The following is a 27,127-nucleotide window of genomic DNA, read 5'->3' as shown; positions in this document are numbered from 1 at the left end:
CTATTACCTCCATAGCTCTAACCCACATGCAGAGGGACTTGGCAGCCGCTGACACTTTGCCGATGATTTCTGGCTGGAAGTCTACCTGTCTGCAGTACTGGCCGATCTTCTTTAACACACGGTCCGATATATTGTCCTTGTCAAAGTAAACTAATGTTTTGATGAAGTTTCCCTCACCTGCCAGAAACATTTCAAGGTCAGATAAGTGAAAAAAAGTTTGGCCCATTATAGTGGCTCTCAGTTAATCTGCTAAATAATTTCCTTGACCTTTTTGTTTTATCTATTTTTATGACAACTCTACAGCTTTGTGATCATCAAAAGGGAAATGCAGTGCATTTTGTAAACGATTTCTTTCACTTTCACAGCAAACATTACAATGTACACCACTTGAAAAAAAAAAGGCTGAGGGTCAATCCTTTTGTAGCTAAACCTTATCATTTAAAACTTTAAAACTTGTAATTACTTTCTCTTGCTGAAATTGTCATAAATTGAAAATAGAAATGTATACTGCCACATATACATGTAGATGAAGGAAAGGAAAAGGAGTATCCAAATAATTACATTCATTAGATATAGGTGATTATGCATGCCTTTCCTTTAACGAAACACAGATACCTGCAGATATGATGTGTGTATTGAAGTTGTGTGCGAAAAAAGTTAGAAGTGTTTCAAGGGTAATTATGGTGCTGTTGCTTATTATTGTTGTTGAATGGGCTTTTAAAAAAGTACACCAGAAACGTTTCCTTGCAAGTCAATTTTGGTGCCACTAATTACATTTTTTATGTTTTTCCCAATTTAGAATAGCATGTTCCCCTTGCACTGCTCTTGACTTTGACCACAGCTTGTGATTGGTAAAGTTGGAGCCAGGCTGTAGAAAACCAATGAGTGCTTAGCAGAGGAAACAATGTAATCTGTCAGCAATGCCAAAAGGAATCAAATGACCTTTTGGAATAGAAATGTGATCAAATTTGTGATCATGTGTTTGATAAATTATATTGTTGACATTGTACTACAGTTTAAGTGTTTAGAAATAGGGTTTTTAATTAGCTTTTGTTTTATGTTCTCTATGTCTATTTGGGTATCTTGTTTCAGTTTGCCCCACTGCACTAAGGAGGATTGCACCTTATAAACTGAGAGCTCAATAGTAAATATTTATGATAATTTGAATCACAATCAATTGTCATAAATAGCAGAAACATGGAAAATAAGTCCTGGGTTTAAAAAAAAGCACATATAAAGAGTGAATTATACCAATGGCCTTACTGAGGGGACTTCTAATATATATCTGTGATACCCTTCTTTCCAGTTACATCTTTATGTTCTTTAGTGTAACTGTTCACAACACAGTTTTCCAAATTACTTTGTTTCTTTGCCAAACTCTCCCTTCATCTATCCCTAAATTCTGCACTGTGACTGTCTCTCACCCAGCTGTCTCTTAGCCTCTGCCCAGGTAGGCTCTTTGCCCAGAAGGGTCATGACAGCTGTCATCACTGTCTCCACCAGTGTTGGGGGACGGCCATATGACTTGATCTCTGTCATGTCCTTCTTATTTAGAGACTCCAGGGCCTATGTGGAACGAAAAGAGAATGTGTGGAGGTAAGAAGGCAGTCATATTTAATTGAAATTTAGACAGAAAGCGTATATTCAAATGACAAGGTGCTTACATTAGTGCAAAAGAGAAGTAGAACAGTCAAATATACTGAAAGGTCGTGCATCATTACACATCAAATATCAAGAAAATAATTCAACCAAACATAATAATGAACAAAGTGAGCACATACAGTAAAGACATAATTGCCAACACAAAGAGGGACTGGCTAGGATCAAAAACAGGAAAGAGCTCTACCTTCATGGCCTCTTCCAGTGCAGGCAGGGCCTCGTCCAGATCTCTCTGTGCATTCTCAGCCAAGGTTTTACACTGTATCTCCTCTGCCCCGATTTTCTCACTGTTAGCACTGACAGCCTTAACAAAACATACACCGATGTGTGATTGACTATAATATGTATCTTTCCTATTAGCCAACTACCACAGACACTTCCAAAACATAAACCACAAATGTTACTTCTAATGCAATGGAATGACAGGTAAGTCAGGAGAATGTGAATCATGTGAATGCCTTAATCAAATTATTACTTTAATCTATTTAGTAAATTGTGTGTGCATCTTGGCATGTTTGTGTTGCTTACCTTCTGCTGCTGATCAGCCTCTCTTGTCTGCTGTACAATGACAGACAGGTACTCGTCACACTGTTTCTGGAACTCAGCCACCTGCTTCTTTGCCTCCTCGAGCTCTACAGACATGGCCTCTACCTTCTCCCGTGTGTCACTGATCTTGAAAAGGCCATTACGCAGCTTGCTCACCTGCTCCCCCAATTCACTGCGTTTCTCTGCCAAAAGCCTACACACACACACACACACACACACACACACACACACACACACACACACACACACAAATGATTGACAAGGTGATTGTAACAGAGACAGGCATTTGGTGAACTTAATGGACAGACAGAGCCATTCATCCACAGGTGGCAACTATAAAGTGAATAACTTCCATACTGGAATTAACCAGGTTTGTGTTATACTTCATCTTGTTCTGGTTTAGCTCTATTCTGATGCATACATCACCCAAAGCACCCATACCTAATGTATGTATAGTTTACAAGTATGTGTGTTTGCACACTTAGCTAGTCTATAACAGGACCAGTTTAGTATAACTGTCCATGCGTCCCTCACGACACACATGAAGCATTAAAAGGTACTGTGAAAAGAGAAGAAAAGAGAATCAAGAATAAATGAAGGAGAAAGTATGAAGGTGCCTACTTCTTGTATCCAGACACCAGCTCCAGGTAGTTGGTGGGTGTCACATAATTATGTCTTTTCAGTTCCAACTTCATCCTTTGGGAGACCTGTGCAACCGACTGGTGTGTGGTCACAAAGATACTGGCAACCTTTGTCTGAATCTACAACATCATGCAGGATACAGTATGTTAAAGTGTTGATCTAAAGTTCAAACAGGAATGCAATTTAAGGAGTCTAATTATTTACTATGTATTAATTGATGTGGGGATTAATATACAGTACATTAAGTGTAACAGCAGGGTACTACTAAACTTTTTGGAAATACTTGCTCTATAATAATAATAATAATAATAATAATAATAATAAATACCGTTTTAAATGATTTAAATAAAGGACACTGGATTGGAAAACGAAGGATTAGAAAACCCAGTGTAAATGAAGACTGGTTTTGCACTGTAAATGCAATTGAGGTAGACAGTGTTTGGAGGGCATTAAAAATTGAGACTCTTAATGTGAAAAACTGGAAAATAAAGCTCTCTGTCCCTGTTCAGGTGTCTGCCTTCATTCCAAACAGCTATCCTCTCCCCTCTATTTTTCCCATTTAGTCTGACAATATAGTCACATGAAGTTGAACTTACAGATGTTGGGAGAGTAGATTAATGTGTGAGAATGCATCAGTGTTGAATAGGCACCAATTTAGAATTGTGAAATCAAGTGTGTGTGTGTGTGTGTGTGTGTGTGTGTGTGTGTGTGTGTGTGTGTGTGCGTGCGTGCGTGTCCGTCCATGCATGCCGTACCCCCTCCAAGGAGCCCAGCTCCAGTCCATCCAAGTATCTCTCAGCTACCTCCAGCAGAGCATCTTTGGGCCAGTCACAGAACCAGTCAATGGTGGTGCAGTTGACAAGCCCTGGATACTGGAGGAGGCGGTTCCTGTTGGCAAACAGCCATTTATGAATTTTATTCAGATATAATTTGTTGAAATAATGATCCCACATAATCATGTGGGCAAAGGTTCTGTAAACCAGTGCAGGTACATATGTATAGGAAAAAACAAATGAAGACAATTATGAAGCCATTATTGACCCTTGATATGCTTCAAAGTCATTAAAACTAATGCTGTTTTTTTGCTGCAAAAGGCTAGAGTAGAGTAAATAACCCTGGCAAGCTTTAGGCAGTATGACGCAAAAGATCTTACCATTTTGAAAGAACCTCCTACAGTAAGGTACAGTGGAGTATGCTGAAGACCTACAACTATGAGTAGGTCAGCTGGTTAATTGGTGTAGCAGGACTCTCTGAGCTCTGGCACTGTGATATGGACCCTACTAGCAGCTAGTGCTCAGAGGGCCTGGATGCCTTGTCACACAGAGAATGGTGATTAGCTCTGGGTAATGGCGCCTGCCAGCCCAATTAGTAGCATTATGTGTGACCAGTAGCCTGTGCCACTAATTGCAACCAGGCTATCAATGCTTCAGGGGGAAGAGGTGTTTTTGTCAACAAAAATGTGTGTGTGAATGTGTGTGACAACGGACAGAGAGAATGAATAACAGAAAATATAACGGACAGAGAAAATGAATAACAGAAAATATGTATCCATCTGTGTGAATACTACATCTGTATGTATGAGTGTGTGTGCAAATACAGCAAGCCTCAGGTCCTTGCTACAGAATCACCCAAGTTACTAGACCTCATTTGCTCAGCCATTAACACATGGTGAGGCACCACTCACTGTCCCCAGATTAACTTTGAAGAGCTGCTGAGAGGTACTGCAGGGAATAGTTACCCTGTAGATGACCACCAGTGTATTTTAATTTCCTTCATTTGCAAACACAAGTGTCTTGGGTGTGTCCTTGGGCTTGCACAGATCAGAAGCATATCATCTTGGCAAAATGCCTCCTTCATTCATTTAATATAAGAAAATAGCAAACATCTGTCTAGTTAGAGAAATACGGCCGCTACATGAACACTACTGTGAATGCCAGTATTTAATTGTGTGTAAAATCAAAGGACAATTAAATGAAATGTGGTTTCAAAAGTTATCCCTTTTTGTTAGGGCAACAATGCACGTACAGCTGCTAGAGATAAGCTGCTGAAGTGCTAGTACTATTTAGCTTACATGTATGAGGACTGCAATGGGATTCATACTGTGTTAATTTCCATAAACTTGTGTGTCGACAACAAGAGCAAACAGGGTTCTCAAAGAGAGAAGAAAAAAAAGAGGACAAACATATTGTGAACTAGGATATATTATAGGACACAGTGTCCTGCAAGAAACAAAAAATCAGAATCTACCTGAAGGGCTCTCCCACTGGGCTCATACAGAGCACTATGTGCAGGTTGTTCCTGACTCGCTCTATCAGGTAGCTGAACAAGGAGTCAGGAGTCTCCACTACATTGTCTTTCCTGGCAGACTCTGACAGAGCATTGCACACCTAGAAGTAGAATGACAACAATTACATGTTATGAGAATTGGCATTAGGGCTTAAATTCCTTGAGACATGTTTCTAATATAAACTTTAATGAACTTTAGATGCACATGACCCCGTAGTATGCGAGTTCAATACATATTTGAGGCTGTATGTTACTTTTGGAAGATTATGAGAGCAGACCATAAGTCAGCCACCACAGTCAGGTCAGTCTTGCATTACACAGAGATGGTCTTAAAAGAACATTCACACTTTATTATGAGCATCATTTGTAAAATGCAGTTCAATTTCATTTAAAACAAGATTATTGAAATAAAACTGTATTGCTATGATCAAATCAATCTTAACTTTAAACATAATTCACATTTATGGCTTGAATACTGATATGCAAGACAGAGAAAAACTAAGAAAATCAAAAGAATTGCAAAATATTAAAAGATGCTACTTTGACCAGAAAGCCGTTCTTTTGCTGAGCAAAGGTTTAACTAACTTAACCAAGGATAACATCTAAGTTGGTGTTTTGATGGACCTCTATTATTAGTGGGTAAAACCTCAGCCTAGAACATTTTCTTCACTACCTTTTGGTTAGAATTTAGTTAATTTAAACCATAAATAAAATGGAAATGCAAGTATGCATAGACAGAAAATAGAGTTAAGACAGATGGGAGGCCTAAATGTTTTTAAGACAATACAGACCTCAACAAACTCGTCCTGTTTGTAGAGGTTAGGCACCTCTCCAGAGCTCAGGATATTATTGATGTCCTCTAGGAAGGCTTCGTCTGCGATCTGGGTGTCATTGAAGAGGAAAACTGTGGACTTATTGTCCACACCAGTCAACCGGTAAAGCTTCTTGATGTCTGAAAGAAAGAACAGAAAATCCCCTATAATGTAGCTGACTGAAGGTAGGATGAGAGGAACTGACTGTACAAAGGCAGAGTAATTCATCAAAAATCAAGCTAGCTAGAAGCTGAAATTAGTCATGATTTACACTGAAGTTTTAAAGAATATATGTGAGTCCATTGTTGTTTTAGTCTTGTTTAGTTTCAGTCTTTGGTCTGAGTTAATAGAGTCATGGTTTCCCTTTCTTAAACATCTGTGAATGTAATATTAGTGTGTTTAATCTCACCTTCTCTAAACTCCTGTTTCCGGTACTGCTTTGTGATTTCCACCTCGAATACCCGGTATTCACAGATGAAGGCGGCCATCTTAGACAGGCTCTGTCTACCAGAGCCCCCAACACCAACCAGCAGCATGTTGCCCCTGAGCTGACTGATCACACGTACTACACGGGTTACTGTGGAGGGAAAACAAAATGTTACCCATATCATACATGTCATCTGAAATCCTCTATTTACAGTATTATTATAACTGCCCAAAGTGTGGCTTGTACAACTGAAGAGGGTATCTTACAAATATTCACATAATTTGTCCTCATATCAGCTTAAGTTGCTAGAACATTATTATTTTGTATGTGACAAAATCTACAGTCATACACTTTTATATGTACTACCTTTTAATGCTGTGCAATCTGATCTAATATTGACACAGAGCTTCATGGAGTTTCAGTGTGCCTGGAAATGTGCATGGACAACCCCACAATACATACAAACTAGTGTTGATCCATGTTGTTTCTATAGTAATGTACTGCTATTGATTTGCCGTGGCGTGTGGTAAAGTGGCAGATTGACAGCAGTGTGTAGAGAGCTGAGGCTGGTGCTGAGAGGCCTTCTCTCTTTCAACTAGAGGGTAGCTCTTAGCTGCACCTCATGCTGTGTTTTTCAAAAGGAGCTTCTAACTGGGCCTGAATCATAAAACTGGCAACAGTGAACACAGCAAAGACACATCAGAGTACAGCAGACCTCTTATATTGATTGTGGTAATGTGCTAGATTGACTAGACACAATGGCCCTCATTTACGAAACAGAAAACAAGCGTAAAACCGTCGAAAGGTTCATTTCCACGCAAAGCTCAGCATTTATCAATATTGACGTGAGCAGAGGCTATAATAAAATCTCACGTCAAGTTTAAACTCTTGTACGCAAGTTTTCAAGTCAGTGTGGACTTGCGGTGCAGCATATCATCAGTTTAACAGGAGAAGGAGAAGTCATCAGTTGATCACTTATCAGCAATGGCAGATCTGGCTCTTTAAGAAGACCTCTATGCGCCGGTAAAACAGTGCACACGTACGCACAACCACGGTGGAGCGCTCCATTGGCTTGATTAAGGGCAGATGGCTCTGTCTTGCATCAGTGGGGGGGGCCCTACTATACGCGGCAGAAAAAGGACACGCGCTCTCCCTCGCAGCTCACGGTTGCCTGGCTCTGACTCATGAAAAAAACACGAGTAAAATAAAAGACACTGCATAAACTCCGCTACCGTGTTTATTTAAATATAGGTACACCATGTAGGCCTAAGAGATTGCAATATAAGCCTGTATATTACTATTAGTACTATAGCATACATATGTCAAGGATGTATAAATTAAATAAACTTCAGCTGGAGTCCGATTTACCACAGCAACACCGTTGACCGCATCAGTGATCTCTTTCCATTCCGCATTCTTTCTACAGCCTTTAATAACAGTTTTCAGGCTGCCAAATAGTACACACGTTAGTGCAAATGAAGCTGAGATATCAGGGTTTCAATCTCTGAAAAGTGCCGCTTCTTAGCCGGATTACGTGTCGCCATCTCGTAAATTGTAGGGCCGAGGCCTCAAAACCGAGAATATATTGGGGCGTGATATTTAAATTACGATGGTTTCCAGCGGTTACACTGTGATTGATGTGATACGAATGTTTCATGAATCACACGTGAAGCCTGTCGTAAGATGATTTCTGCGCTCATATCTGGGATCGGTTCCTACATTAGGTTGATAAATGAGGGCCAATGTGATGTGTGGAACTGACGCTGTGGGTTGATGCTTTATGCGTGCCCACTGAAACATGAATGAGAGTGTGTGTGGGTGGTGTACTCAGACGCACTGTGTTCAATGGCGTCTCGAAAAAGCACCAGGCTCATGGGCACTACGCCAGGTGTTAGGTTGTAGTCCTCCAGCTGGGTCTCCATGAACTTCTTGAGAACCTTTATGTCCAGTAGGTCCTCATACACACGAGACTCACTCAGGAAATCACCTGACACACACGCACGCACTCGCACGCAAACACACGCACACACACACACACACACACACACACACACACACACACACACACACACACACACACACACACACACACACACACACACACACACACACACAAATAAACACAGGTAAACATATTAATATCTTCTGGTGTAGTCATTAGTCAAACAGTTTCATAAAGCTTAAACCTCTGTCCATTACCAATCCATTAACTTAGATGAAATAGTATTTTTACACTCATTGGTGACATTTACAATACTGTGTGCACGTATGTGTGTGTACAGTAATAAATGTACCAAATATTGGTGGTTGTTTGTTGGGGCAGATGCTGTGGAACGTGTGGTCAAAGAGTGAGCCGAGTTTCTCCCCCAGCAAAGCAACAAAGGCCTCCGTGTCACTATGATCCACAAGCCGGTCTGAGAAAACCCTGAAATCAACAATAAAACATTGACAACAAATATTATCCAATATATATACACAACAAAAGCACCAGTGGGTTTGGGCTAATGTATATTAGAGTAGAAAACCATTCACAGCTGTGAGAAGTTTAAAGATTTGGTGAAAAAATGTCCTGGTTTACCTGAAGCACTCATGGATCCACAGTCTAGTGATGTTGTTTTTGGTATCATGGAAATCTGGGTGAGCTCTTAGCAGACCTTGAAACACCTAGAATGGGTGGATCAGGGAAAAACGACATGATGCATCATCTAACATTTGAATATGCAGATTAAGTATTTTTGAACTAAATCAACTAACTAAACTGTTTAAGTTAAATAAGCCCTCAGTACATTTAAAGACAATGTTACTATAGCTAGTGATACTGGTTAACCCAAAAATTACCAATGTGAGGCTTAGTATTAGTATTCTTAGTGTTTTCCTAAATTGAGCTCCCTTTGTGAATCAGGATCCAGTTGTACATATACTATGTACTGTATGAATGTGTGTGCTGTGGGTACACTTGCATCAATCTGACCCATTATTTTGTACCTTTGAGATATCTCTGAGGTTGAAGAGGTAGTGGATCTTGGCTGGAGTGGGAAGAAAACGAGCTGTAACAGCATAATACAGTTCTAAGGTTGCCTGAGTCAGAATTTCTCCAATGGGCTTCACCTCCTCCTTGAACCCCTGTAGCTTTTGGTTGATCATGGTACTGTAGATCCGCCTGATCTGGGACTCCTGTATGCAGAAATGGCAGGCCTTTTCAAGTTTGGTACATCTTGTAAATGATACAGCCATGTCAATAAAACACACAAGTGGTACTTGTCAAGGGAAAGAAAAACAGAACAGGAGTTTTTTAAGGGGTGTAGTAATTCCATTTCATGTTGTCCACTTCAAACATTCAAGAGTCAAGGCAACTCAAGTGTATACAGGGGTTTACGTCCTGAATTCAATATGGCTCCAGTCACTTTCAAAAGCAAATTTATTTTGACCTCTTGTGGCAATACAAAAAACAGGGTGAAGAGAGGAGTCAAGAGGCACTACAAATAAGTGCTGAAAAAGATGGTCCGGGAAAGATTAAAAGGAGCACAACAACACAGATGAAAGACAGCCAGATAATTGAAATAAGACAAGAGTTGAGATGGAGAGGAAGCAGTGGAGAGAGAAAGGAAAGTACAAACTAGAATGGCTGCCCTGCAGTTGTATGCCTCTGCCAACTAGTTAGGTTGCAGTTCATTTCCACGTCCGTCAAGACTTACATAAAATATATAGTAAAGACTTTAAAGGAGTTTAATAAAGGAATTTATTAAAAGGTATTAATTGTATTTGGTGAAACGTGGATGCTTCACACACATCTTTAACTGGCAGCATAAATGATCAGTACATCACCGCAGTTTCAAGGTGGACACCTAAGATTAGTGTCACCAATTTAGTATCGACCAAATGTCTCCTCTTCTGTTCCTGACTTACGGTGTTGAATAATGGCCAAAAAAGCATTTTTGCAGGTCACTATGATGTCACAGGGAAGTTGACCTTTGACCTTTTGTGTATAAAATGTCATCACTTCATCATTTATCCTATTAGACATTTGTGGGAAATGTTAATTTTAATTAGTATGAATTTTTGAGTTATGTCCAAGTTTTTGAAGAAATTCCCTCCAGGGGTTCCTGAGATATCGTGTTCACAAGAATGGGACGGACGTACGTACACACCTGAAAACATAATGCCTCCAGCCACAGCTATCACCAGCGTGGAGGCATAAAAAGCCAAATGAAACAAAATAAGACAAACAAAAAAAGAAAGAAAACAGAGAGGAGGCAGACAATCATAATCTCCTGGGTGTTGGATATGAGAGTGTGCAATTTTGCAGTGGTTACTTATATAGCTATAATCAAAATCAGGTTAATTCCATGTATAATAAATAATTGGTTCACAAATGGTGATGAAAGATGAAATGTCTTGCAGGTGGAATATTACAAGGATCAACCTTGTTGAATGCACAAAAATAGTTGGATGATAGAAGATGGAAAAAGAAAAATAGCATTGCTAAAATAGGAATGTGAATCTCTTTTAGTTAAATGAGAAAAAAGTCAAAACTAAACAATAAATATCCTGGCTATTTTTATTTCATTGCTTGTTTAATATATTTGAATGCCTTTTCAAGTAATGCCTGCATCAGTGGTAGAGGAGAGCTAAATAGTCAGCAGCACTTACATTAGGGAAGGTCATATTGATGAGATTGAATCGACTCTGTAAGCGGCCAGAGATGTGAGTCCTCCCTCCACCAGGAGGCCCCATGGACACCAACAAGAACATGTCCTAACAAAGCACACACACACGCACACGCACACACAAAACAGCAGTTTAATGGCCTCTATAACAATAGCACACACACCTATGAAATAAACATACATATTACTATTACACATGTAAAAGCTCTTATCCCACATACTGAAAAAGAATTGTAATTCGGAGGTAATAAGAAGGGCACTCGGAGACTACAGCTCTCGCCAAGGCATGCCCTATCTCACATGTCAATGCAGTGTGAATTTTCCCAGTCGGGAACTCATTTTTCCAATTATTCACACCACATGAATGCAGCACAAATACAGTTGTTCTCGCAATGTTAACAAAAGGGAAAAATTATTTGTGTATCCTCCCCTTGAAATTCGATCCACTCGAACATTTAATGGGTTCTTTCTTGGCCCATGCCAAAAATGTAACCTCCCTGGCGATTATGGAGGAGGAGGGACTAAGAAGGCAGAACAATTATAATATATTAATCTCACACGCCAGCAGACCTCACTCCTGCCCCCATCAAATGCCATTTCTCACCTTGACAAACTTAAGGGTCTGTTTCTGGCGGTCATACCAGAAGCCATAGTCGATCCAGAGCCGCAGCAATTCCAGTGGTGGCTGGGAGCCAAAGAGGTCATGGGCTGGCATGTTGAGGTTGTCCAGGAAACACAGCAGGCGCTTCCCACCTGCAGGCACAAACACGCCTTTGGTTCTCTTCTCTATGCGGCTCTCCACGATGGCCTGGATGTTATTAGAGGTAGTCTGGACAGTGATAGATACACAGAGAGAGATACACAGAGAGAGAGACAAAGATACAGAAAAGATGGAATGGTTATTCATATCGTGTACCTTGTGTTATGAAACAACATTAACCATGTGACAATAAAATTCAGTAATACTGAGAAAATATGTCAAACAGTTAACTGTGAAAAATGTGTGTGAATGTGCGTACAATTATGTATTTGTGAAGGTGATTTCAGCTTATCAACCAAATTAGACAGTACTGTGGCTTGTTTGCTTGAAATGGCAACATCTGGATATCTGTATATCCCTTAAGTAACATCTGGATATCTGTATATCCCTTAAGTAACATCTGGATATCTGTATATCCCTTAAGCAACATCCAATTAATGAGACCAAGCCAAGTGCTAGAAATGTCTGACAGAGGAGGACAAACCTGAACTCCAGGTTATCTCCAATTATAACCCTAAGCTTCATGGAAAGACAAGAGGGCAGACACACATGTAAATAAAGAGGGACAAATAAAAGTTTAAAGACCTAATTAAACCACTTACTCCATCCCTGTTACAAAATAAAGAGAGGGGGAATGACATGCAGCAAAGGGCCGTAGTTCGAAACTGGACCTGTGGCCGCTGCGGCAAGGACTGAGCTTCTGTACATGGGGCGCATGTAACCCTAACCTCAACCGCTATGACTAAATGCCTTTATTCTACTTAAACTTAAGTCTAACAGCTTAACATCTTATTGAATTGCTAAACATTCGCGATAATGCTTTAAAAGGCAAACTATTTTTTTTTTTTTTTACAAATAGACTAACAAGAGCATGGCATACACAGATACACAGACCATGCAAAGGCACCAACCTGTGAAGACATGTTGACAGTGAGGCTAGTCCACTTGTTATCCAAGCCCTGCAAGATGCTCTGGACCACTGAGGTTTTACCAGTGCTTACTGGTCCAGTGAGCAGCACTGGGTACTGACCCAACACCAAAGCCTTAACCAGGAAGTTGTAGCGAACTGTGTCCACTGTCGGAACCATAATCTTATAGAATGGAGCACTGCAGGAGGAAGGGATATATAGATGTATTGGAGTTGGTTGATATATGTTAGCAGTTGGTTATACCATCTAGCATTTATTAAGTTTAAAAATTACATTACATTACATTCTCTGCTAACTGGATTAGCAGAGAATGTAATGGATACAAACTCCACAAATATATGCGTACAACAGCTGGTGTCAGATATATACAGTAGGACCACTTGGTTACTTACTTGGCATTGTAATGCCAGTCCTTTGGCAGCTTATCTTCAAAAAAAGCCCAGGTTCTGTTCTTGGTGTCCACATAGTACTCATAAACCGTATCCTGAAAGAGTTTACATCAAAGGTTCAGCGAATGCTGGTGCCTGCTAAAACAGACTTATTCAGTTTGCTGATGGAAAGTTGGTGTACAGTAATACAGTTCATTAGTATTTTGTCTGTGGTGCATTTAACATTCTTACATTAATCGAATAAGGCTTGGAAATGTAAAACCATCTAAACATCATATTGATATAGTGTCAATGATTAGTGTAATTAGTAGTAGTGTTTTTCTTAGGGTACAATTTGGCCCAAAAATGCTGCTTTCAAAACTATCATGGTGTCAAGCTACATTTGGTCATGGATACACAGAATAAAAACATTTTTCAACTGTCTTTCGGTATCATAATAGACTCCCAGCCTGCCAAAGCTACTCAAACCTAAGTAGTTCTGGAAGCTCTACTTGTCTTCTTTTTATTTTTTGGCAACATATTATTTAGCCACAGCAGTTGCAACCTACAGTTCATTTAACACTGGTCAAACAAGCAGACTAGTGAAAAGATAGTGTCGTTTGGCTGACTAACAAATATTATGCTCTACAGAGGACCTTGATAGGGAAGGTGCCTTCCATCTCCCGTAGGAAGTTGTCCATCCTCTTGCGTCCATCATCGTCAACAGAGGCACAGATGGACCAGATAAGGCTGAAGATGAACCAGAGCTCCACTATCCTACCCAGGTTTTCGGTGTCCGAAGTATTCACCTTAGAAAAGGGAGAAAATAACATTGTGTTTCACACTGGGGATGCTTGGATAATGTCATCCGCACAGTTTTGGAATTTACTTACTAATGTTCCAATAATTTATGGCTTAATTTCAGTCACAAGTCTTAAGTCAGTTATACCAAATGCCATTAAGGACCAAGATTTAAGGTGGGTTGCAAAATGGTTGTCAATGTTTGTTTTTTTGTCAATCTACTTGTCATACCCCATTGCTGGATGTGGCCAGGGAGTCATAGAGGCGGCAGAGAGACGTTACTCCATTAAGCTCAGTGATGGGAATCAGCTCCTTACAGTTTTTGTTCTTAAAGTTCAGCGTGCTCTCTACGTATTTTTCAAACAAACGCTTTAAATGGTTTACTTCAGCCTGTGGAGAAATGGAGAGATCAATAGATAGAGATGGAACGTGAAAGTGTACCAGAAAATAAGAGAATAAAATTGGTGTCATTCATAAAGTTTTGTTCCTCTTATAAATGTGTTCATAAAAAAAGACTGAGTTATTATGAGTGAATGCATTGTACCTTGTGTCGCTTGTCCAGCCAGGAGTGGACAAAAGGCTTCCATCCCAGATCAATGTAATCATTGTAGACCATCCCACAGCGAGACACTGTAGCTGGAGAGGCCATTGCCAGGTTCTCCACTTCAAACAGCAGAGACACCTATGACAAAGGAATTTCCGAATGGCTTTTCTGTTCTGATCGTTTTACTGTACATGGTTGACTACGATGCAGTAATATTTCGTTAACTAATTTGGTTTTAATTTGTAGTTCGTTTTTTTATTTATATCTGGGACCATAAACAAGATAGACAGAACGAACAGATAGATAGAATGAACGAACAGATATATAGATATATAGATAGATAGAAAGATAGATAGGATAGACACAGACATTTACACACAAGATAAATACATTTGTACAGAAGGCATAGGGTTAATGTGATGTATTACTACTGCTATATAAAAGTTAAATTTCAATGTTCAAGACACAGAATGCTGACATAAATGTCAAAGAAACAGCCAACTTACTGTAATTAACTTCATTGACTTTTTGATCATGCACAATAATTCTTATTGTTATTATAGTGTTCTTCTCACCTGTTCAGGCATGGAGATTCTCTCACCATTGATAAGCGTGAGCACCTTATTGTCATCCATAACAGAGTTCATACTCTCTATCCACAGTGTGTCAACAGGCCCGTCAAACACAATCCACTTCTCATCTGGTTTCTCATCTAAAGAATGTAGAGGAGATGCAGTGTATGATAGAGAAAGTGAAAGGACATATACATATAGTGACAGTGTTCAAATTGTAATGTATATTTTACAGTAGAATTAAGATGTCTATTTAATGCTTACCAGTTTTTCTTGCATTTGTGGTTTAAAAAACAAAAAGAGTTATCATGTACCAATGTGTCTATTGCATGGAAAAGTAATACTATGTAAAATATTTTTCTGTTGTTTGATAGATCAATAAAAACAATTTTCCAGCCAGAAAACATGCCAAGAAAAAAAAAAGGCAAAATGCTGTTCTCTGGACTGATGCTTGTTTATTTATTGTTAATCGAAAAAGAGGGTTCCAAATTAATGATGGCAAAATAGACCCGAGTGTCTAGTGCCATCATGATAAGTGAAATCCCATATCTGTTTGTACAGTAATTGAGTAAAACCTTAGGTACAATGCACTCAAGGACATTCCTTTAACATACAGCTTCACTGTACTCCATTTCCAAAGCAGTAGTATGCATAGTGAAACAAAGAACATTTGTTGATAATGACAATTTTTGCTGCTTATAAAGTGATCATAGTAAGGTGCCAAATAAGCTTAAGATGCTAAAGACGATCCTTTTCACAATACATTTTTCAATGTTTAGTATTCCTGCTTTAAAGGCAATTCGGATAATAAAAAAATAATTGTGCATAGAAGAATACTCCACAAGATAATATTAGAGAACATTAGACTCAGAAAATAGGAATAATGGAAGCATTCACAAAAAACACACTACTCCACAATTTTGCTCTACATCCCAAAGTTAAAGTGATTGTTCGGAGTAATTTCACCCTAGGGTCCTTTGCACCACGACCTTGAGCCAAACAACCCTCCAGAAGTTTTTTTCACCTGGGTCGAACATTGGGCAAATTAGCGATATCAGCTGAATAGCTTAGTGCAGGCGCTAATGGATCCAAGAGTGTGTCTTGTACATCACCCCACTAATAATGCCCGAAATGATACCAAACTTCTACACTAGTACAAACAGGTTATGTACTCATAAAACGATGGATTGGAATCCTTCGTCAACAAAAACATTTATTAATTTAATGATTAAATAAGGTAATGTCTCCAAACTTACTTCAATTATAACTTGTCTCCTGCTAGTTGTACTACAGCACTTTTAAAAAAACAAGTTAAATTAATAAATATTTTTGTTATTTGTTAGTTTTTTGTTATTTTGTTGTTTTGTTTCTTTTCGGTGTTGTAATTTGTAGACGTCCCTAAGCACATGTCTTTCTGCCGGTAGCAGTAGCAGCAGAGACGAGAAGCCAAAAGGCAACGGTTATTTAAATAAACTCCTGGTGTACTTACAAACTTGTTGACGAAGGATTCCAATCCATCGTTTTATGAGTACATAACCTTTGTCCTAGTGTAGAAGTTTGGTATCATTTCAGGCTTTATTAGTGGGGTGATGTACAAGATACACTCTTGGATCCATTAGCGCCTGCATTAAGCTATTCTGCTGATAAAGCTAACTCTCCCAATGTTCAACTCAGGTGAAAAAAGCTTCTGGGGGGGTGTTTGGCTCGAGGTCGTGGTGCAAAGGACCCTACGGTGAAATTACTCCGAACCATCACTTTAAGATCTACTGGAGTATTAATTATTATCTAAGATATTACCTTACACTACAGTTAGAAAGAATGAATTATTAATGTTATTCTACAACACACACACACACACACATATATATATATATATATATATATATATATATAGATGTACCCAAGTACGTGTATGTGTATCAACATGCTCAAATAAAACCACATTTCAACATTTTCAAGATGTAGTATGAACAGTAGGCCTGCACGATAAATCGTTATAAAATCACGATCTTGATTCAACCGTTCGTGATTAAATTTTGAAATGAGTTTGATTTTCTTTTCTTTTTTCTCCTTATGTAAAGACATGTTCAAGGAGTTCAGATAGAGCCTGTATCAGGGCCATATTTAGTTCAATGTGTTATATGTCACTATTTTTGGTAGCCTACTGTACTCAGAGCTGTATAGTAACGCAGTAGAACTACTTCACTACTCTACTTAAGTACTAAAAGGCTGTATCTGTACTCTACTGGAGTATTATTTTTTTTCTCCTACTTCCTATTTTACTTGAGTACATATTTTCGATTAATGAAATACATTTACTCCGATAGATTTTTTATGTGCTGCATAGTTACTCGTTACTGTTGTGAATTCCTCACGCTACGTAGACTGTGTATGGTTACACTGTGTGTACGTTAGTTACGTAATCTAATTACGTAATCTATGTCGCGTCATGTTTCTTTTCATTACAGTCGCCCATTCAGAAGTCAGAGACAATGTAAGTTTGTACTCTTTCTATTTAGCTATTGTTGCAGCAGATGAAGCTATTCCTGAGTTGTTTCAGTCTGCAGTGAGTCCTGAATGTTAACCGTTTGACCCTGTGATGTGAAGCTGCTATTATCTGTATTTTTCTAGCTTGCTAACCACTGTTCATCACATGTTACTAGCTAGTGTGTGATACGTTTTTTGGGGCTTTAATTGTTACTGTGCTGGAGAGGATGTTCATTGTATTTTATTTAAGTATTTGTTAACATTTGTTATTTTTAATATAATATATTTAATATTTGTTAATTCCTTTGGCTACAGCCTTGGCTAAACATTTGACATAATATAAACAATATTATATAAAAACTTTTGACTGCTTTCTTTAATAACTAAATAACACAATACTTTTACTTTCAGTACTTGAGTAGTACATTTTAAAATAAACTACTTGCAATACTTAAGTACAAAAAATGTTAAATACTTTAGTACTAGCCTTCAAATTAGCATCCATTATGTTGTATTCTCTCTCAAGGTATCCTGCAAATGACTTTCTCTGCGGCTGCTTGACACCGTGTTTGATCGGTATTTTTTCTACGATGTGTCGGAACGATTCAGAGTCAACAGTGGAAATTGGCAGCATGTCCTCGACAATATAGCCAGCGACGAGCTTCTTCAGTTCAGCGGCACTAAGTCCTGTAGCTTTTAAGTCTATTTTCACCTGTTTAGCTGGAGAGGGGCCCTCGAAGGTTCGCCCGGTGGAATTGGATGTAGCCGCAGCGGTCATGTCAGTTTGGGGTTCAGTTTTTTTTCCAGTGAGTTTCACATTCCTGTGCCGGCTTGCTAGGTGTTTGCTAAGATTTGAGGTGGAATTTTTCGCTGTAGATTAAAGTTTTCTTCCCACGCAGAGTGTACAGCGGACGCTGGTGTTTTTGTCACCTTTAACCGAGTCAAACTCCAAGTAATGTCGGTACTTCCAAGCATTAAATGCTGCATGGTCCTGCTCTCTCCCGCGCTCCATGTTGTCTCTTATTCAACACTACATGTCTGTGTTTACCACTGACGTTGCGGCGCTCATATGTCATTGTCACTCACGAAACAAAATCACGGTAAAGTAACGCAGTAACACAGCCTGCTTACGGGGAAGTAACAGTAATCTAATTACTGTTTTTGCAATTGTAATCCCTTACTTTACTCGTTACTAATCGGATTACAGTAACGCGTTACTTCTAACGCGTTACTGCCCATCAGTGATGTGTACAGACAAAGCTAGCAGCAGCAGCGCCGCGTCAGACACGTTTCTGGTGTGTAAAGACATAGAAAAATCCACGCAGCTGACACGCAACAGAAACGCCACGCTCACGCCACGCAGCCAGTGTGTAACCGGCCTAATCGTGCAGGCCTAATGAATAGGAATGTGTTTACAGTGTCAGCACCTGCGCAGGCTGATCTCATGAGGGAAGACAGCACTCCATCAGTCCACTCGTTGGTGGAAAGGTCATTTTCTCCATACAGCTCTCCCAGACTCATTGCCTTGGGGTTCAGAGGATAATCCTTTGTACCACAGGGACCAAAGGGATAAACAAAAAGTGAATAATAATGTTAGCTACAAAGTTTAAAATGATGAGACATATTAAAACTAGCTTTTCATGGAACGTGCATCTTTTTGCCAAATGTATATATTTTTTTTCTTCTTATTAAGGTAAGGAATTCACAAACATATAAATACATTTTAGTAACCTTTGAACCTTAACCAAGTCCAGTTGCCCTTAAATTTAACCTTCCTTTGATACTATCATCTGGATGACTGAGAACCTTCACAGACTTTTTGAACAATTGGATTTTTACTTTATTATAGCTTTATATATTGATTACAATGTTACACAGCTCTGTTTACACGTTATGCTAGTAGATCGTACTTTTCATTTTTGTTTTTTTTAAATTGCTTTGGCAATGTAAATGTCTGTTTCCCCTGCCAATAAAGCCCCTGTGAATTGAATTAAGATTATCTGTTTCTCTGTGAAGAGATAAGAGAGAGAAAAGATCATTTAAAATTCTCCTGGGAGAAGGAGACAGGCCCTATCTTGCTGCCCAGTATCTACAAAAATGCCACAACCTGAGGGACAGTGAACGCCCGAGACAAACACATCACACACACACCCACACCCACACCCACTCTCTCTAATGGTGATATTACTGTTTATTGTTTTATATCCAAATATTTGGACAAATTGTATTTTGATGCTTTGGCAACATTGGTATTAAAACTAGGAAGAAAGAAGAAAGTGAGATGAAAACTAATAAGGGCAGAAATAGAAGTAAAAAGAAAACATGACTACGATTACAAATGGCTGTTTCACTAGAAGAGATAAACTAGAGCCCCTTTTGTGACCCAAGAACGTTCCTTTTGATAGTGTATTCTTTTCCATCCACACCCACCTGGACCAGCTGGAAGCCAGGCACTCCCTTTTGGTAAAGGGAAGTGAGGGCATTCTGCAGAGTCCTCCAGGTAACACTCTTAGCGCTGCCTGTCTTTCCCACCAGCATAGATGAGTGTCGAGAGTTTTTGGTCTCATAAAGTTGGATGACTTTGGTTATTGTAAAAGGAGTCACCTGCAAACCGCTCTGACGAAGCTCTGCCTCTATAGCCTCCTTCAACTGCAACAAAATGACAGAAGATAATAGACAGATAGTCAGTGATGGTGATACCCTGAGTGATGTTGTAAAGATACAGAAAATTAAGATATAATGACCATAATGTACCAGGGTCAAGTTGAATTAAATTTGTCCATTTTGGGTGTTTATCTATATGCACACACATGGCAAATATGCATTACTCATCCACATATAAACACATGCTCTCCAACATACTCCAGTGATGTGATGAGAGCATTCAAAAATATACATACACATACACAAGGGCAAACTGAATAAGACTAAGACACTATCCCATCTATCTATCTCTTTTTTCCAAAAGACATTAAAGAGGGTGTTATATAGTTAAATAATTTCAAAATTGTTTATCAAAAATGGAACAGACACAGAGGCGTTTTCTTTTTATTTAGTTTTTAGTCTGCTGCCATTGAATAAGGTACATTTTTACACACAGGAAAATGCGCTTCCTGGTTTAGACCTGCTTTTAAGAGGCGGAGAATTTCCCCTGCAGAATAAAGGCGCGCTCTTACTGGCAGTCTTTGGAAATACCGTGGAAAATATAATTAGGCGCACTTTACGCATATCCTCCCACCTTTTTGGGTGGAAAAGCGCAACTTGTCTCTTCTCACTCATGTGGCAGGCAATCTGCGATTTTACCCAAGTGCGCCCTGTTGGTAAATAGCCCGCATCGGTTAAGTCAGTCTTAACGAACAATTAACGCCTGGAAACAGGCGCAAAAGGCTTGATAAATCTAGCCCTGAGTTTCTTGAATGGAATGCTTATCGCAATTGATGATTTACCTTGCCATAGTCTATAATGGGTGTTTCCACAGCAGGGAACAAGTCCTGGGTGATCCCATTGAACAGTGGCACGTCAGTGGAGGCCAGCTTAGCAATGTTCATGTCCTTCATAGCCATTAGCAGGACCTGAGGACAAAGATACAAAGAGAGATTTAAGTATATTTCCTATTGAAACGTTTATTTTATTTGAAAGGGAAGGCCAGTAGTTAATTCAGTAAATATGTGCTGGTTCTTCTATGATTTGCCAAAAAGAGAGATGATTAGGTTAGGTTCACATTCAAGCTCATGCAGTCATAGCAACTGCCTGTTAATCACATGCAAAATAGTGTGTTTCGTATGAAATTCCTTCTTTGTGTTTCCACAGACAGTGTTTCCTTGTTGGTGCAGTGGAGGTGCAGTAACTTCTGGGAGACCCACTTGATCTGAATAACTCAGACTGCTGAAGCCTTACGCTAGCTTCATATACACCTGTGAATGGATTTTTTGTAGAGAATGAGGACTGTGGATTTTGTCCCACATCACTTACACTGAAAGTGGATTAGGAATTAATTAATGGCCTGTATAATAGGAGGAATTATTAAAGCAAGCAAAACAGAGTATTAAATGCCAGTAGATTGGTTTGTTTCACATGAGTGAGAGAGCAAGAGAGACCTACTTCTTCATCAGGAACATTGGTGCAAACGCGCCGCTTCTTTCCAGCATAGCGAAGCAAGGAGGTGAGAGCACGCAGGCCAAAATCATAGTGGTCCTGTTTAGACAGCTGCTGCACTGCCAGGGAGTACAGGGTGAAGACCTTCCTAGCCAGGAGCTATGAGGACAAAGATAGAGGTAGAGTGACAGAGTTACAAAGACAGAAACAGAAAAGGAAGAAACAAAAGGAGGAGAAAAACAGAGGGAGAACGGTAAATGTCACCTTAAATAAGATTAAAATTTGCAGTATTTCCAGAGATGAGCCAGGGTGACTTAGCAATGTGCCAGTAAAGCATGTCATTGAACATACAGTAAATCCATCACTTCCCATTCCCTGCCTCAGTGGAAATCAAAGACACGTCCCAAATCATACATCTGTTCAACCATATAGCCAGCTTGCATTGCACCAAAAAAGAAAGCATGGCAATAAAACTAGTCAGCCTACTAGGTGTTTGTGTATGTGTCTGCCAAGAGCAAAATAGAACTTCATGGTGTTCGAGAGCAAGATCTAGGTTAGGAAGCACACATACCACCATCGCGTTTTCTTATCACTCAATAGCAAGCACACAGCGTGCACACTAATGCACACCAACTCTGTCATCCCCCTCACAATAAACACTCGCATAGATTAGGTAGCGAAGTGAAGCTACAAGAGCTCCCTGGTGAGTCAGCAGTACTTTAGCTTCAGCTCTGGTCCCCTCCCCCCCCCACACACACCAAACTCCATTCCAACATTGATCCAAGAACAGCACTGCTTAAAACAGCTTGAAATCAGTGAGGTACAGATGGATCAACACCCACCACTAATCTATGTTCAGCTGAGGCTCCAGCCACTCACATTTCCCAACTAGATTACTTTACATGGCACGTACAGTGCAATAAGAACAATTCTCCATTACAAACTTTGATAAAAAAAACTCTGATTAAAAAAAAAACAACCTCTGTAAGTCTGTAACTTTGATGACAAGGCAAGCACTGTATTTCTAACTGAATCCATCAGATTGATTTGATGATATTGCATCTCTATCAGCGTAGAAGAACTCAAGCTCATCTGCCGATTGCATGAGCTCTTCACATAAAAAGAAGCTGAAATGTTTTAATTAAGGCTGTGATGATTCAACATGATTTACTTTAGAAATCAGTGCGTATACATCCTTCTTCCTTTAGCTTCGCTTAAAGGGATATGCTACCGTTTGCTGAAATAGAGCTTAACACGGTCTTCCCTAGCTGTAGATAGGTGGGCCAACGTATTTTTTGTGCATGCATTGTTTTAGTCCGGTGCAACGCCGATGCTAGTTAGCTTAGCTTAGTGAATGGAATCCGGTTAGCATGTTGTGAGTAAAAGTGAGCCAACAAAAGACAAAAAAAACAACCTAATTACTTGCACTGAGACAAAAAATGCATTGGCCCACCTATCTACAGCCAGGGTAGACCATGATAAGCACTATTTCAACAAACAGTGGCCTTTAAGGTCAGCCCTAAAATGTTATGGAGTACCATGGGGAAACAAGACCCCTCTTGAGACCCAGCCAATCATTAAATGGCTTGTTGATTTTCCTGCGGGAGGATTGGTGTCCAGGATTTATGCTAAACTGATGCAGGTATCCGTAGGAGAACTCCCAATAGTAAAGAAATGGGAGCGAGAGCTGAGCCTGGAGGGGCTAGCCGGTAGGGTTGCACGATATTAACAAAATGTGATATTGCGATATCGATTATGAATATTGCGATATCGATTATGAATATTGCGATATCGATATTAATTTAGATATTTAAAAAATATGTGAAATTACAAAAGTTACGGGAAAACGCATCAAAACAGATTCATAACAAATAAAACTAGTTTTCTTACAACACAAGGTTTATTTCAACTGACAGTCATATTGGACTGGTCCAACCTGAATAAATAAATAAGGACCATGTCTACAGAACAGGACCCGTTTTACTGGTTGGACAGTATAAAATAAATAAATAAATAAAGAGAACAGGACACACAACTTTTCTTTCTCTTCTCTGATTCATTCCGTTTTGTTGTCTCTATCTATTTCTTCACTTACACTGTCACTCTGTCGAAATATGCACACACGTGGTACGCTCCATAGCGTTTGTCACGTAGTGGACCCGTGCGCTGATGTGCACTAACATGTGCAAGTGGCACAGTAACTGGCCAATGAAATGATGATTATAGCATTTCAAGCCATACAGCCAACGGATGGAACGCAGCGCTCCACAAAATAAACTAAATATTGCATACTTATCTTTCACTTTCGATATAATGTTGCGCAACGTGATATCGCGATAAAAATATTGAGTCGATATATCATGCACCCCTACTAGCCGGTTCAACCGCGACCAAGAAAATGATAACTCAACGCTGGCTCCCTCCCCACTCGCTTTGTATAAAACAGTGGTTGGCGTATTTTCTGGACATAGTTATGCTTAAGCTCTCTACAGCAAGGATTAACTAAAGCCAAGTCATCGACTATAGACCTATGGAAAGGCGTAGCAGCACAAATATCAGTCCTAATGACCTCAGCATCACAAGAATTAGAGGAGAGTGACTAGGCAAGGTGTGATTTCTGCTTTTGTTTCTGTTTATTTGTGTTTTGTTTTTTCTTTTCCTAGAGAACGCGGAGGGTGGGGGGTGGGAGAGAGTGGTTGTTCTTGATCAAGTGTGTTTGTTCCGAATGTTTGAAATGAAAAAAAGAATAAAAAGTTGATCTTAAAATAAAAATAAAAAGAAATAAGTGCGTATTCAGAACTGTGTACAGGGTAAAAATATCAGACGGAATTAATTAAACGGATACATCCACTATACAAACACAAAGAGGATATTTGTATGCCTGTAAGCGCATAGCGAGCATAGAGGTGACACATTTAAAGAGCAGATACGGTTATATAGCAGCAAGAAAGCAACAAGCCTCTAGCTATACCTGAATCAACAATTCAGTTCATTTTTAAGATGATAATTCTGTGAGATGACTAGTGGCAGCGTTTGAGGAAAAAGTCTTATAAATGGTTTGCAAGATTGAATATCTATACTAGAAAATGTGGAAAGTATTTAAGCTTTCTGGAGGGCACAGAAGAAGCCATGTACTGTGGAGAGGCGTATACTATGTGCGTATTGTTTTGTCAAATATATAATGTTTATTTGGTATTTTTGTTATTATTTTATTGTAGTATATTTAATATTATGGTTATTATTTCATCTTGTCTTAATTAATAATAAGTGTTGATGACAAGTGGGAGGGGTTCAAGGGGAAGGGGATGTGTTCATGGTCATAAAAGATAATAATTCTGTATCACCTGTAGCAGAAAATGTTTACTGTCTTTAACTAAGAACGCACTTAAGTCTTTAAACCTAAGACTAAAGCACAATTTCTTGTCAAGCCTACGCAGCCACTCCACTACAAGTGGTAGTGTAGTGATCTATTGTGCATCTGTGGAATGCAACCTCCAAGTGGATAGCATAAACAGAACTACTATGCAAACCTTACTGTTTTCTTCTTTCATCTGTTCTTTTTTAATTCTTTTCCCGCACAAACTACCAGTATACCATGTCCTTGGGTGGTAGTACCTTGCAGTTGTTGAAGCCCTCTCCAAACAGTATGATCTCAGCGATTAGAGTAGAGTCTGGCACCACCATGGAGATAGGTCTAAACATGGACTTGAGGTTGTCTGGAAGCTCAGTACGACCAGCGTAACCTTCGAAAAAATAAAAAAAGGCATTTATGACAGGTTTTCATGACAGAATTTTTTTTTTTTCAAAACATCCCCTGAAAATATCTCAAACTACTTGTGCAACGTAATCAGCATAAAATGCAGTGTATGCATTTGCACATTTGTGTTGACCTACCGGGATTCATGGTGATAAAGATGCCACATGACCAGACCAGGCGTATGTGCTGTCCGTCAAAATGGAACATGGATTGTCCAGCTGCGAGGGCGGAAAGGATTAACAGGATCTGCTGGGCCACTACAGACAACACCTCGATGTTGATTCGGTTGAACTCATCGAAGCACCCCCATGCTCCTGTCTGTTCAGAATAAACATAATAAAATACATACAAATCACGCAGTAAAAAGAAAATCCACTCCTAATGAAAAAAAAACACATGCAGTTTTGCCTAGTTTATTTGTGTACACAACTAAATAAATATATATTATATATTTTGCCATGTCTTTAAACACACAGATCTGTTGACCATACATTTATTTGACATTTGTTACTACTTACTTTCATTTTATTATGGGCATGTTTTATTATTGATTAAGCTACCCATCAGTACATAAAGTAGCATTCTGCATAATGAGTACTTTTTCTTTTGGTATTTTAAATATATTTTGATGTTTATACTTGCTAAAACTAATAGTATTTTTACACTGTGGTGTTGCTACTTTTGCTTATAAGTAAAACATCTAAGTACTTCTTTCACCACTGGTCAACACACACAAATGGAGAGAGAGAGCACAACCTACTAACTACTTACCCAGTTTTAGTGTTTTACCCAGTTTTTCTAGCATGAAAATAGATAACTAGTTAAAAATAATTACTTATCTTCTAGCTTTTTCCTACCTGTGCCAGGCCAGAGTACATGCGTCCCATGGATTTGTAGTCTAGTCCTTCAGAGCAGTTGACTACGATGACGTACATTCCTAGAGCTTTGCCTAAGTCTTTTGTTGTCTCTGTCTTCCCAGTACCAGCTGGGCCTTTAGGAGAGCCCCCCCGATGGAGATGGAGTGCTGTGGTCAGGGTCATGTAACACCTGGACAGAGTCAAACATTTACAGACAGATATTTACTCTATAGAGAATCGATGTAGAAAAAAAATATTCATAAAAGCAAATATAGTTATTATATATTTATGGTATTAGACAATGAAAACAAAATGGAAATACAGTGCGTTTATTAGCATTTTAAGCTGTACCTTAAAAATAAGTATGTGAGATGGTCTCCAATGTGAAGTAATATTATTTCAATTAATAATCTAACCACCATTAACATAATATTTGCCAGTAATAATTGTATCTGTGAATGAACAAAGAGCCAAGGTGTAATCTAATGATTATACTGCAGTAACAATGCTTATGCAAATCTGTCCTCCAGAATGGGGGAATCAATCAGTTGGCTGATACTTGATATGGATATCAAAAATATAAAACATTTTGATAATTTACTAATTAATAAATTAACTGACATGCGACAGACTGATTGATGTGTTGATGCATTTTTTGGATGGTGCACTAAATGACTGAATACTTGATTGCTACCTGTCAGTAAGTGGAGTGATTACGAGCCGTCCAGAGTTGCCCAGGTACTCGTAGCCATAGTTGAAACGTGTGTTGGTCTGTCGGATTATACAATCATTCACATCCTATTGGGAGAAAAAAAAACAACCAACCACAAAATGGACAAGTTTAGTAGACAGGTCAGCAAACTGAGTGGAGAGAGTAAGATGTAAAAAGGTGTATTCCCTCTGCAGGGATTACACCAC

At 39.1% G+C, this 27,127-nt stretch overlaps 1 protein-coding gene across 3 annotated transcripts in view; it reads right to left on the bottom strand.

The window, feature by feature from the left end:
• Positions 1 to 27,127, bottom strand: part of LOC120572686 (dynein heavy chain 2, axonemal-like) — a 102,324-nt gene that overhangs the window by 30,029 nt on the left and 45,168 nt on the right. For all 3 annotated transcript variants that reach the window (XM_039822041.1, XM_039822042.1, XM_039822044.1), the window contains exons 36-64: positions 26,904 to 27,007; positions 26,210 to 26,399; positions 25,490 to 25,670; positions 25,211 to 25,338; positions 21,602 to 21,754; positions 20,947 to 21,072; positions 19,931 to 20,149; positions 18,928 to 19,045; positions 15,017 to 15,153; positions 14,442 to 14,579; positions 14,129 to 14,287; positions 13,753 to 13,905; positions 13,121 to 13,212; positions 12,711 to 12,906; positions 11,644 to 11,868; positions 11,023 to 11,127; positions 9,358 to 9,546; positions 8,951 to 9,036; positions 8,667 to 8,797; positions 8,210 to 8,359; positions 6,355 to 6,522; positions 5,925 to 6,085; positions 5,095 to 5,234; positions 3,603 to 3,735; positions 2,827 to 2,966; positions 2,188 to 2,398; positions 1,847 to 1,963; positions 1,425 to 1,566; positions 8 to 177 (exon numbers count right to left, since the gene is read on the bottom strand). In XM_039822041.1, coding sequence (XP_039677975.1) covers positions 8 to 177; positions 1,425 to 1,566; positions 1,847 to 1,963; positions 2,188 to 2,398; positions 2,827 to 2,966; positions 3,603 to 3,735; positions 5,095 to 5,234; positions 5,925 to 6,085; positions 6,355 to 6,522; positions 8,210 to 8,359; positions 8,667 to 8,797; positions 8,951 to 9,036; positions 9,358 to 9,546; positions 11,023 to 11,127; positions 11,644 to 11,868; positions 12,711 to 12,906; positions 13,121 to 13,212; positions 13,753 to 13,905; positions 14,129 to 14,287; positions 14,442 to 14,579; positions 15,017 to 15,153; positions 18,928 to 19,045; positions 19,931 to 20,149; positions 20,947 to 21,072; positions 21,602 to 21,754; positions 25,211 to 25,338; positions 25,490 to 25,670; positions 26,210 to 26,399; positions 26,904 to 27,007 — 4,362 coding nt within the window. The remainder of the gene's footprint in view (positions 1 to 7; positions 178 to 1,424; positions 1,567 to 1,846; positions 1,964 to 2,187; positions 2,399 to 2,826; positions 2,967 to 3,602; positions 3,736 to 5,094; positions 5,235 to 5,924; positions 6,086 to 6,354; positions 6,523 to 8,209; positions 8,360 to 8,666; positions 8,798 to 8,950; positions 9,037 to 9,357; positions 9,547 to 11,022; positions 11,128 to 11,643; positions 11,869 to 12,710; positions 12,907 to 13,120; positions 13,213 to 13,752; positions 13,906 to 14,128; positions 14,288 to 14,441; positions 14,580 to 15,016; positions 15,154 to 18,927; positions 19,046 to 19,930; positions 20,150 to 20,946; positions 21,073 to 21,601; positions 21,755 to 25,210; positions 25,339 to 25,489; positions 25,671 to 26,209; positions 26,400 to 26,903; positions 27,008 to 27,127) is intronic.

The sequence above is a fragment of the Perca fluviatilis genome, chromosome 14 (genome assembly GCF_010015445.1).
Source record: "Perca fluviatilis chromosome 14, GENO_Pfluv_1.0, whole genome shotgun sequence".
Taxonomy (NCBI): Eukaryota; Metazoa; Chordata; class Actinopteri; order Perciformes; family Percidae; genus Perca; species Perca fluviatilis.
Note: the sequence above shows the minus strand (reverse complement) of the source record. Positions and strands in the feature narration are given on the sequence as shown.